This window comes from Phaethon aethereus, assembly GCF_964289735.1.
Source record: "Phaethon aethereus genome assembly, chromosome: 12".
NCBI lineage: Eukaryota > Metazoa > Chordata > Aves > Phaethontiformes > Phaethontidae > Phaethon > Phaethon aethereus.
In genome coordinates this window covers 16881888-16895286 of record NC_138588.1, presented here as the reverse complement: position 1 = coordinate 16895286, position 13399 = coordinate 16881888, and the positions used below count along the sequence as shown (strand labels likewise).

At 34.8% G+C, this 13399-nt stretch overlaps 1 protein-coding gene across 3 annotated transcripts in view; it reads left to right on the top strand.

Annotated features, from left to right (window-relative positions):
- The window catches only part of LRRC49 (leucine rich repeat containing 49), a gene marked incomplete at its 5' end in the record, with an annotated part of 52126 nt that overhangs the window by 29412 nt on the left and 9315 nt on the right, over window positions 1–13399 (top strand). For all 3 annotated transcript variants that reach the window (XM_082005232.1, XM_082005234.1, XM_082005233.1), the window contains 3 exons: window positions 5090–5173; window positions 9856–10007; window positions 12818–13055. In XM_082005232.1, coding sequence (XP_081861358.1) covers window positions 5090–5173; window positions 9856–10007; window positions 12818–13055 — 474 coding nt within the window. The remainder of the gene's footprint in view (window positions 1–5089; window positions 5174–9855; window positions 10008–12817; window positions 13056–13399) is intronic.

The following is a 13399-nucleotide window of genomic DNA, read 5'->3' as shown; positions in this document are numbered from 1 at the left end:
TGTTAACCATTGGTAACTGTAAGAGTTAAACCTTCAGTCCACCTTGGTTGTGAGGTGATGTGACTTGATTTATTGTTCAGTGAAATAGGCTTATGGGCTTTGACTGCAATGTACTTCAATTGCAGGCTCAGGTTGCATCTGTAGTCATTTCCATTCTTTTAAGATGTTTTTTTCTGGGCATTGAAGCTTTTTTAGTAAGTTTTGTAGTTTGAACTTTTGAAAAAGTGGACCTGTCCAGTGGCGCTTACAGTTTAGCTGTGACCTATCTTTTTTCCTTCAGTCTGCAGACAGTATCTGCTTACTGTTATGCAAGACATGTAAGAAAATATTAAAATACGAATGAAACGTGCATTTTCCTTACTGAGAAATTAACTGGGAACACTTGCTACCCATCACTTTAAATACACTTTCCCAACAGAATTCGTGAAGTGTATGTATTTATATATGTGCGTGTATATGTAATCTATAGTGTGTGTGTGTATATTTTTTTTTTTTAAATGTGCTGTGGCTCCCAAATTGAAAGACAAGGTGCATCTTTTTAACAGTTAAACTTTGCTTCTTTTCGTTGAGGTTTTATAAGTTTTGGATGCTTAAAGTGAGAGCTGTGTTTGGTTTTGATTATTTGCTTAGACATTTCTCTGCTGATCAGGGAGTAGGTTCTATTGGCTTATCCAGAATAGAATTCGTTATCGATTCCATCAGCACCATGGAGTGTTCTGTTTTATTAGGGAAGGATCCCTAATTTTTTTTTTCTTTCAGCTTGAAAATAAGACACTTCAGGAACTTTTAGAGTAATTCTTGTGGATGGTAATAATTTCTCTCAAACCAAGTTTTGCAAAAATATCCTAAATTAATACTAAAAGTGAAAAATGGATATATTATTGTCAAATGTCACTTAAAGAACGATTTGTCAAAAATGTTGTACTTGTTTTTTTCCATGGTTATATTTTTGCTAGAACCATCCTTACATTCTTACTTCCTTCTTCTGTAAAATCAGCCTCTGTAGTATACATAATAAAAAGTAGTCTGCCTTCTGCAAGTGTAAGTGAGATGAATTTTGTGTATTTTAAGTGTACTGTGTTTGAGCCTCTCTGCCTTGAAAGCTTAAATATATATTCCAGGCCATTCTTCATATTGTCTTTTTTTCCTCTCTCATTACCTACAGTATTTTATATTAAGTATACTGTAGCTGTTTCTAATCTATAGTAAAAATATTTGCATAATTTTAAGGTAGATGTACTATGGAAATTAAGTGCCCCATTCCTTGCCTGCTAACTTGGCATCTCTTTCTCCTGTGACTTAAATGGTATCATTTGTTGAAAAAGAACTTGTTTGAACAATAGTAGAGCAGTAGCGAGGAAGAATATGTGGATTCCTCTGTGGTGTCTTTAGGATCCTTCTCGGGTCGTGCTGGTCGTTAACTCTGGAACGACTGATGCTCTAATGACAGGTTTAGCTAAAATCAGTGGTGCTACGCTTACGGTAGTGCTGCTGTAGCAGCAGGGGGCGCTATCGGCACGCCAAGGCTACAGCTAGCGTTCCGCTCCCCTGGGGAGTTTTTGTAAGGGTGGGAATAGCTTTCATGTGCCTTATTCTTCTTGTGCTCTGTTGCTACTGTTGCTTCACACTAAGCATGTAAACCTGTAGCCTCAAAATCTTATTGCAGAAGGTGAGACTTCTGCTTCTTTAGGAAGTATATTCCTCCCTCTTCTCTCTCTCCTTTCTTTTCCTTTTTTTTTTTTTTTTTGGTGAAGATTGCTTCTTAGCCATTTAAGTTTTTGGATAGGAAGTGGAGAACTAATAAACAGAGGAGATATCAGTACACAAGAGGACATCCAAGTCCTTTTGTAATGATCTGGCACTTCGACCTCCTGGAAAAGTATCCCCCCTTGTCCAGCAAGGTTTGGTTTACAGATGAAACAAAGTTATGGACAACAGCAGCAGCATAATGAGAGGGAACAAAGAAAAAGGGAGATAGAAAGAATTTGAAAAGAGCTGGAGCTAAAACAGAAGAAGGGGCAATAGTAAAAATCAATTGTGGCAAGGTTGAGGGCTTTGTGTTGTACCTCAGGGGGTTTTGGGGGGAATGTGTTTTTCAAGATTGATTGCATGTGTTGTGTAAGATTAACCAAGAAATGTATACAGATTTGATTGCCATAAAAAGTAGATTTGGCCATTGATCTTTATTCAGATGTTTTATCTATCATTCTGCCTTATGAATACTGAGTAAAACTAGGATATATTTTCTTTTTAGGCTGAGCTAATTGCTTTTGTAAAAGAAATAGTATTTTTTTTTAATGTCTGTAATTAGGATAAAACTCAATCAAAGAAAAAAGTCTTATTTCGTAAATAAAAGACTGTTATTGGAATGTAACTTGCATTAGTTCATTTCACTCCATTTTACTGGACTGTCTTGAGTGAGGGCAGTAGATGCTCATGTGTAGAAGACTGTCATAAAGCATGCATTTGGACTGGATTAAGGGAAGGCTTTGAGATGGAAGATAGAGCAAGAAGACATATTTGTGGAAGCTGAGAGAAAGCTGAATTGAGGAACTTTGTGGATGTTTGCCTTAAAGCTTGAAAAGAAACTCAAAAAACAGAAGTTGTTTTGAAAGTAATAAAATTAATGAGGGCTAATTTCCTATAGATTAGTGTCATTATGTTCTCTAATTCTTGCTTCCGCAGTGCAAAATACAATTACTTGGTTAGTTTGGAGCTGAGTCTGTGATGACTGGCTAACTGTATCCAAATAGAATGGATAATTTCTGCTTCCTTTCTTGGTGTGAAAACTAGTTTACATTTCTCTTTCTACATCACAATTATATATAATCAAACTTACAGGGAACAAAAAAACGTTTTTGTTTAAGTTTTTTAAAGTTACTTTAAGTAATGTTATTTAATGCGTTCAATGTGTTGAAAAGTCATTAGTGAAGACTAAGACACTGAAATTGTAAAAAGCTTGTTTCTTTAGGAAGCCAAGTTATAAAGCATAAATGCAAGGTCAAATTAAGAGATTTAATTAGGAAATTAATAAAATCCCAAAATGACTCTTAACACACTTCCTATAGAAAGATATCACTAACGTAGTTTGCTAGTATTTATATTTTATTTTAAGACTTTTTAAGAAAACACAAACTTAGTGTACTCTAACACATAACGGGGATAAATGGCTGTCATGAGAATCATGTTTGTAGCTCATAACATTTTGATGCATATCTTGAGGAACAGTACATTTTTATTTTGCGTTATTAATTATACCTTCATATTTGTGGCATGTAACTGCATGGGGTTTATTTCATGATTTTCATAGCCTCACCCTGAACCCTCCCATTCAGGTATTGGGTTTTATTTTGTGGTATTTCATTGCATTGGGATCTCCAAGGCTGCCTGTATTTGTGTGTTATTTTACTCAATTATTTATTTATTGTTGATCCTCTGTTAACATCAACTAGTGATCTCTGGAGGTCCCTTCTAACTTTGGATTGTTCTGTAATTCTATGACTCCAGCCCCTTGGTAATACCCTGTTTAGGAAAAACTGAAAAGCCCAGTAACAGAGGAGGTAACCAACAAACCTTCACCCTCAAAAGGCCAGAAGTTGCTTTCAGGACAAAAAAGGCTTTCCAATAACTGTTCCAGGGAAATTATGGCATACAGTTGGGTTAGAGAAGTTTGGTCTATGCAAAGCCTCCTGCCTCTTAATCTGCATTAAGGTATTCCTGTTGTTTAATATATGCATATTAGGTCAAAGACATGGAGGAACAATTGCGAAGTTTATTGTTTAATGACATTTCAGATAGATGTCAAAATCCCTGGCATGTCAGTGGGTTTCAGGGGGACTGTACACAGATAAGAATAAGTTTGCCATGTGAACCTAACTCCTTATGCCTTGGAAATCCTTTTCTTAAAAATGTAATAGCGATGCTAAGTGTGAAGTTCCTGTTTTATCTTCCAGTAAACATTCACCCATGTGCTTAGGGGCTCTTAAAATGCTGTAAACATAGCATGCTTTATTTACATAGTAATTTTGACATATCAATTTGTCTTCATGGTTGATGATGTTTTCTGATAATTTTTCTTCATTAATTTTCTTAATATGTCTTTCTGGAAAGTGAAAAGGTTAGGACAGGAGCTTTCTATTTTGAGGGAAATCAAAACCCTTTTTGTATGTTCTGGAAAGATACTTTATATCTTTAATGGAAACACCCAAATGGCATGTGAAGTAAATCAAAATAAGTTAAAGTATGCTTCCCAAATATTTGTCTTGGAAGAACTCTACACTTTTTACTTCACAGTGAACATTTCTTTTGTTACTTGGAAAATATATGTTCTAAAAATACCGTGCTGTGAGAATGTTCAGACTTCTGTAAACAGGGAGCATTCAACCTAATATGGATGTACTGCAGTATTAAGTTGCTGTACCAGGAAAATTAAGCATCTTCACTTACATGACTTTCATTATTTAGGAGTCATGGCTCTCTTCTTGAAGCTTCTTCTTGAGTAGGTAATAATACTGATAAGTGTCCTGGTTTCGGCTGTTAATGTACTATAGTTAATGTTGAAAAAATTACTTTCTTCGCAAGTTCTGTTGCTGATTGAGAGAAGTAAGCCCCTGGAGACAGTTTATAATGATAAAAATTAATCTTGGATCATGATTCGCACATAAGTAGAATTCAGCTCATGCACTCCGTGTCTTTTCTTACAAAAAAAACCCCTACTAACTGCAAAAACTGCTACAAAGATACAATGCACTGTTATATTTTTAAAATGTACTTTTTTTACTGTCATACTTATGCTTTATACTTTTTCAAAGACCTTTACAAATACTAGTTTTAAATAGCTTTATCTGCAGTATTTGCATCTGAGTAGGTATCTATTTCTTCTGTATTTCCTGATTTATTTATGTTTACCAATTCTATTGTTTTAAATCATATTTAGAAACACTAAAATGTTAAAAATCCTAAAATTGTAGTTAGTTTAAAATCTGCATTTCAAATACCAACACAAAAATGTATTAATAATTTATCAGTAATACTTGTCAGAACATGATTAATACTTCTTTTTATGAGATGGTTTTCTTTTTTCACCCAGGAAGAAGAAAGACGTATGGCATCTGTTGCAGCAAGGAAAGAGGAAGAAAGGAAGCGTGAAAGCCATAAACAGACCTTGCTTAAGGTATTTTCTATGGCTTTTCTAAGCCTACTGTAAACCAGTTTACAGCAATGATTTATATCCTAATACTTTTTGCTGTAGTTCTTACATATCCCAATATGCCTCTTTAATTTTTTTTTTACAGCTTAAACAGTGCACTTCACAACTGAAAGCTCTCACAAACTCTCTTCAGTCAACTATGCAAGTTATACTTTAGCAAAAAAACCACAGCAGTTGAATACTTCAGTGTGATGTATGTAAAAGGATGGCAAACTTGATTTTCACAAATCCAGAGATAAAGCAAATCCAGACTAAAGTAAAGGACTTTTCAGTGATTTCAGATTCCTTGAACTTGGTCTCCCCCATTTCAGGTGAGTGCTCGAACTGCTGCCATGCAGGGTGTTCTGAAGCAGTTTTTCCTTCATTCTTTCCTGTTGAAGTTGTTCCTTTTTGTGGAAGGAGTTAAGCAGTCATCAGAGCAGCAGCTAGACTTCAGCTGTTGTCTTCTTCAGAAGAACACTTATCTAGCAGACCACCTGGTCTGGTTAATGCTTATATACATATGAAGGAATAGCTCTGACAGGGGAGACTGAGGTGCACTCCAGAATACTCTCATGGGGCTGGTGACTAAATGATCTATGTTGCTAATAGGAGACCAAAGTTCAAGGATCTAAGAGTATATGCATTCCATTTGTTGTGTGAATATTGCCATCTGTCTCCAAATCAGCTTTCTTTGGAGAAAAAAAGTGCCTAAAACTTTTTGTCAGCTGGTAATGGTTATACATAAAGCTCTTTCAATTTTGCAGACAGAACAACAAACAAATTTCATGTATCCATGTTGTTAAGTTGCCTAGGTAAAATCATATTTCTGGAAGGAGATTAGACTGAAAGTAGTTGCAGGAGCCTGTGAGAAGTGTAGCAAATGTATACAACTTGGAAAAATAAGACACAAACAGAATATTAACAGAATATTATCAGATGTTTTAAGTATATTAAAAAAACCCCAACAATAAGAACCTAAATATATTGGGGTGGGGAGGGGGGAGAATAGATGTCTAGTGCCTAAGAATCTATTTTGATTTCCTGCATATTTGTATCCACGTATATTGTGAATTTTTTTTAAAAAAAAAACAAAACAACAATATAACAAAATAAGATCTAGATACAGTCTTTTTTAAGCAGTGTTGTGGTTTGGTTTTTGTGGGTTTGGCGTTTTGGTTCCCCACCACCACCCCCATAAGATACTAATGTATTTTAAGTCTCTTCATGTTTGAAGTTTTGGTGCCGATTCTAAGTATCAAAGAAATAGGGAATTAGTAAATAACACTCACACATAGTGTTATTTGATGCTATTGAGAAGCTAACCATGTCCCTGGACTGGAAAAAAAGTAGGTGTTTTTTGAAAGTGTCTGTAGTTCATGTTCTTACCCATTGATGTGATGTTTCGTTGTAGCAGAGGGATTGTTTGTCTTCATGGCCTAGATTTCTCAGTGCATTTTGCTAGTGGAAATGTCTCAGAAAAAAAAAAAAATATATAATGCCATTGTTACTCAGATTTCCACATTAAATTGTAGATTTTGTAATTTAATAGGTATCTATCTTATCTTCAAATATTTAAGTGACATAAGCACCAAATACCAATATCTTTTGCATGATTTGGTGATGTTTTGTATTTGCCTGTATTCACAGCATCCAAAACCTTAATTTCAGCAATGTCATCTCTTCTTTTTCTCTTGCTGATACTTGTCTACCCTATCAGCAGAGTGTCTTCATCAAGAGTCTTCTTCCAGACTTTTTTTATTGCTTAAAACCTATTCCTCCAGGAAAGCTCGAAATGTACTTCAAATTGTACAGAGAATGTAATTCCTTTCCAACAGAGGCTGAACTTAATACGTACTGGAACAAGACATCGTTACTGCTAACAGAATCTTCACACTTCTAAAATTTGCTTTCTGTAAAATGATTCTTGGAAGTTTTCAAAGCTCTGTAGGAATCCAGCAGCCCAAAACTGAGAGCTAACAAAGTAGTAGAGCTGTACAGTAGTTGAGATTATAAGGAGACCCTGACCCTACAGAACAAACAGAATTTTCTAAATGTGACTGGAAGAAAATGCTAACTATTTCAACTTCCCCTGCTTTCTGTGACATGGAGCCCAGTCATCAGTGAAGTCTCTAAATGCTGGGCACTTAGTCTTCTCTAACCAGGATGTTGGGCATTTAGTGTTCACTAACTCTTTGCAGAAATTGAATGTGAAATAGAGTTTTGAGCTCTTTCAAATGGAAAAACTTTCAGAAGAAGAAAACTTTTGAAGTAGTTTCCATGTCCTTTCAGTGTCAGACAACTATGGACATTTTTTCAATGTTTAAAGTATATTAGATCTGTCTCTGCATTATCAGTCATGGAAACAGATCATGGTGTTTGAGTATAGTATCTGCAGCATGAGGGATTTGCATGTAGTTATTATATGTTTTACCGTGAAAAGTTTATATGCCGTTGTTCTTTATTCTTAAGGAAATAGCTAGGGTCCACAAACTAGCAGTCACTGATAATTATTGTTCATCTACTGTTTTCTGTTTATCAAAGAAATACTCATTTGTAGTGCTTTACACTTCACATCTCCAACACTGAGCACTGTGAGGAGCATTCTTAGTGAACTACATTGCAGTGGTGTCCACAACTCGCCCACTGTGAAAAGGAATTATGTAAAAACATGAGAGTTGTCACATGTTACTTTTATAGATTAAACCTAGGACCATGGTGAGTACAGGTCAAACTTAATGTATCAAAAGTCTTAATTTTAAATTGTAAAATTAGGCTTACCCTGGTCCCCTGTCTTTCTCCATAGGCATATAAAATAAATTTTCTTCTCTGTTTGTAAAAAAGGGGCTATAAAAAAACCTGTGGTTTGTGTTGATTGTTTTTCCAGCCATAGAGTCTGTCTTAAAACAGAAATGTTAAATATTCAATTTTAAAACAAATAAAGCCTTTCTAGCCTTCTAAATCCTATTCAGTATTGTGTTGTTTTCTTGTATCTTAATCAGGATGACAAAATATTCTAAAGGAGACAGGAACTAATGTAATGATATTTAAAATTATTATATTAGACAGGCTTTTATCAATTTCTTACCAGTGTTAAAGGTGGCTGTCTTAAGCTCTAAGAAAGTAATTTTTAACAGGGATTTACTTTGCCTGAGATCCTTTTAAATGCAATTTGAGATCATTGCAATTTGAAGCTAACAAGTAGTTGCTGTTTCAATCCAGTATTTCATAACATTGAAGTAGAAAATTTTATTAGTACATCCAAAGAGTATGCACCTTTTATCCTTCCCCTGTTTATGGATAAAGTTAGTGGCAAATACACAGGTTGCCTATGAACTGCTGTGTATACTACATAGGGCAAATTCAGGTTTGCCTTCCTCTCCTACCTCCCATTTCAAAATATCAGGACATTTGTTTGTACTCCAGTTCCAGTAGTGATGTGATGAATTATATGAGAGAAATTAAAGGATTCTTAGAACTTATTTTTTTTTTAATACTTCCTAAGAGTGGGAAGCTTTAAATTAAGGTTGTTACTTTGTATATAGACTTGAAAGCTGTATTTCTATAGCAACATCAATTTAGAGTAAGATACTATAAACCAAGAAATCATTGGCTTTGACCAATACTGTTTTCCTCCATGTTTTGTCTTTGTAAATTTATTTTATTCTAAGCTCCGCTACAGTATTTTCCTCTCAGAAATTCTAAGTCACTGTTCAAATTTTATTGAGAGTAGTGTGAGATGGCTGACTCCCAGAGAATTATATCTGGTTCAGAAAAAACAAATGAAGTGAAGCTAACAGTGAACTTATGCTTTGATATTATTTATGTTGTACAATTTTCATTTGAGAGTTCAGCTGCCAGTCCAGGAGCTCTTACAAAGCACCTTGTTCTTTAACCTTTTAAACTATGCTAAATGGGATATATTAAATCATAGCTATCTATATGATACAATAGAATAATAATTTATAGAGTTGTAGGTAATTGACAGGATTTGCATGACTGTACAAGAACAAGTATGTATTGACTTTTGAAATACTGGTTCATTGACAAGACCTGTATACAGCATAAAAATTACTTAGGAAAACTGTTGCAAAATATTTGAACTTAGACACAAGCACTACAGTAGATCTATCATGATGGTAACTTCATTTTCTGTTTTTATAAAATTGACTTTTTCCATTTTTCAGAAGATAACGTTTTTCCCCCCGTGCAGAGTACATTGCAATTAATGCTAAAACTTACAGTAGCTGCATAACTGTCTTGGCTTAAGTGCTAGGGTCACTCTGGCAGGATGGAGGAAAGTATAAGCAATCTGCCCAGTTTCGTGGGAGGAGTATTACAAGCAGCTCCAGACTGCCAAAATGAGACTTCTGTGATTATTCGAACTAAATAGTTTGATTTTATTCCTTCACAAATTGTGGGTTTTTTTATGTTACTTTTCTTGTTTGTTGTTGCAAATTTTGTGAAATCGTTGTTGGCTGGCAGTTATGCAAAATAGCACTAGAATGACGCATTGATTTTAATGCGTAACCACCAACCAGTACTATCGTTTGTTCAATGTTAAGCGTTTACAATGTTTTGATTAAACAGCATGTTTCTTTCAGAACAAACAAGTGTGTTGATACTGCACCATCATAACTTATTATGACTTTTATATCTTGTTTCAGGAAAAGAAACGGTTAACGATTTGTAATATTGCTCGTCAGTGGGAGATACAGCAGAATCGAATAGCTCTTGTGGCTTCTTTAAACCACGATAAAGATAATGACCCCTTTCAGATCAATGGCAGTGCTGCATATGTATTTCCTGAAGAAAGCAGGTATTTTATTGGGAAATATTTCTTCTTGTTCATATCTTATTCTAGGTTACTCCTTCTCACCTCTGAGATCTCGCTGTATTTCATTATCAAAGATAATACATCCAAATCAATCCTGAAGGGATGTTTTACTTCATGATTAAACCTGTTGGCCACTAGTAATAAGTAATATATATTAAATAAGTAATATAATAGCAACTCATTGACTAAAGAAGAGCAAGCTAAGTTATTATGTGACTTTGCTAAATAAGGGAGGACGTCATGTTTGCAAGAAATGTTAAGTATGGGTTTTTGAGCCGTCTTAAAGCTGTTCATTTCCTTGACAGCTTAGACTGTTGCCTTCAGTTGCAATGAACAAAACAAGGATGTATGGGCATTGCAGGCGTTTGTAACCTCTTTGTGTGTTGAGGTTTTATACACCAAGTGTTGAATTTGTGTTCTTAGTTTTAACAGAAGCATCTCTTATTGGACGGTTTTCATAGCCTTGTTATTTTAAAGAGCACTTTTTTGACTTAGTTTTATTCCTAAGGTAACTTTGGTATTGTTGGTTTAACATATAGTTATATTCTTTGTGATACACTTTGTGGCTTGCTTATTTGCATTTAAAAGGTGGCCATCTGGCATTCTATATAATTTAAAAACATAAAGCAGAACTTGGTAAACAACGTGTGCCTTGGATTGGCTAAAACCACCTGGCCAGCTCAGGCAAAAACCTGAAAAAAAAAGCCTGCACAAGTTTAACAGCAAGTACAGCTTCCTGCTGTGCCCGATCAACACTGGAAATGTCAGGTACGAGCAGGAAGCCTTTGCCTCTCACAAACAGAACCCATCTGAGTTAGTCTAGTATTAGCTAGACTGGTTTTTATCTAGTGCTGCATGTCTTGAAACATTTCTTTTTCTTACCACTTTGAAATTGCTACAATCCTTTCTGTTCTTGCACTTCCAAAGCTTTTCCCCAAACATATGTTTAGCCACTGCTTTCTTGCCTTCTTGGTTTCTTCACAGTTTAATTTGGTGTTAGTAATCACCCCCGTGACCAAGTCAATGTAGCCATGGTAGCTTGAGCATTGTCCTGTTAATGAACAGATTCTCATTGCTTGAAAAATCATGCTTTTATGTAATATATTAAGACTTTTTCCATGGAGTTGTAGGAAAGATCTCGGTGTAATGCTATCTCTGCTTATGGTCGATACAGTGACTAAAGGTGGTTTATTCCTTGTAGTGTCCTGACCACGAATGTTAGGATTCTTTTGTCAAATCTACAGTAATAAAATATGATGCATAAAATCTGTTTCCATGTTCTTGTGAAAGTTTTTGTAGTTTAAGATTTGTAGAATGTATTGTAGAAATCAAAGTGGTTACTTTAATGAAATATCAACTTCCAGCCCCCCATAGATGTTAACAAAATAAACCATGTGCTTTATTTGCATATATTACAATTATCTTATGCAAATTACAAGTCCATTTAATTTTCTGAATTGGAGACAGGTTTGGATTTTTTTTCAGTCTTTTTCATGGCTGGTTAGAGAAAGGAAAGTGTGATAGCAATCTTTATCACTGATTTATATTGGTTTAAGCAGATTAGTGTAGATACAGCAATGTGTGTTAAAATTGAGAAGCTGTAGATAACTGCCAATTTTTGCCTTGAAGCCTTATTCCTGTTTAACACCCTCTAAGTTAAAACTGACACTGATCTACTACTATGTTTTATAATAGTGAAGAATTTCAGAAGATATTTTCAAGATGAGTGACTCAGCAATAAAGTGGCAGGTGAAAATCAGCTTAGATAAGTAATCATAGCTTCATGTATTCATTACAGCTTCAATATTTCCAGTCGAGAGTGAAATTTTAGAGTTCTGGTTGATTTTATCAAGAAAACATCAGTTGAGTGATCACTAGTAGTCAAAAAAGCAAAGTACATTAAATGTACTGGGAAGGTAATAAAAAATAAAATAGTAACAATCATTACGCAAATTTCTAAACCTGTGATTTTGTGCTCATCTTGAATTGTCTGTGCACTTCAGGTCTAGTCAGCTGATTGTATCATGTTGGAAATAAGATGCAAAGAGATGATAGTTGAGAATATCTGGACTTATTGCTTAATTTTAAAATTGTTGTTGTGAATTGGAAAGCTTACATTATTTTAAAGAAATGCTTATTCATCCCTGTTAATTAAGTCTTAAACAAGGCTAATAAGCTGTAAGATGATTCTCATCTCTAAGCAGAACAATGGATCCTGATATCCTGATCAGATAATGTGACATATGGGTTTGACGAAGGAGTCTTGACTCCTGTCAAGAATAAAAATAGCTGTTCAGTGCTGTGAATAGCATTATCCTGGATTGTTTTTAAAAACTAACTGTTCTTTAAGTGCCTACTCACGTCATAACTTACATTTCATAGAGCAAACAGAATGTCAAGGTGACTTTGCTTGAATACATTGTTTGAAGTTGGTTTTAGATATCTAAAGCAACACAAAATATGTTAAGTTAGCATTCTGAGTTAAAATTTTAAAGCAGCTTCTTAAATGTGACTGATTCCTTAATTCCATACCCCCCCCATCCAACTCAAATAGACCAAGAGCCTTTCTGCCAAACAAGTAGAACATTTGCAGTCTTACTTGATGGAAAGAGGGTTTTCCAACCCTTAATGTTTTTGAACCAGATTGGGTACTGTGAATGAATGAATGCTGAGAAATGCAATCATATTTGACAGTTGGGCTTTGCTAAATGAAAGGACTGTCATTCAATAGAATGATGTTACTGTCTCAAAATAATCTCTTTTACATCACTGCAGTTTTATTTCTTCCACAGGTCTCTTGACACGATATTGAGCAGTGCAGTACAAGGCTTGTCTGTTCTTGAGTCTCATTTAGTGGAAGTGGAAGGAGACACTCTTTGCTTGTATGGTGCTGGAGCGCTGGAGTGCCTGGATCGGAACTGGAGTGTTCAAACAGCTGGAATGATTGTCACAGTCTCCTTTATGTTCATAGAGTTTGATGAAATTGTTCAAGTGTTAACAAAACTGAAGATAAAATTTCCTAATTCTGTGGTAAGAATGCCTCAGATTTCAGCTATGTGAACAGCTATGGAATATGTATAGTCTAATGGAACCTTAATGTGGCATAGTCACCCTTGAGTGCTTTCATATAAATACATACTTTTGTGAATTACATATTTGCTTGGTGTTATCCTGTAACGCTGACTTCAACTTGATATTTCTTAAAAATCAAGACTTTAATTTAGAGTCTCACACAGGACAGTGTTTACTGTTCAGCCTGGTTATTATTTCTCTTAATTCCTTTGACCTAGCTGATTATTTTTAAGTTGCAAAACTGGTGTGTAAATACAGTATTGCTATTCTACAATATTGTTATGTATCCATGATCTCAGGAG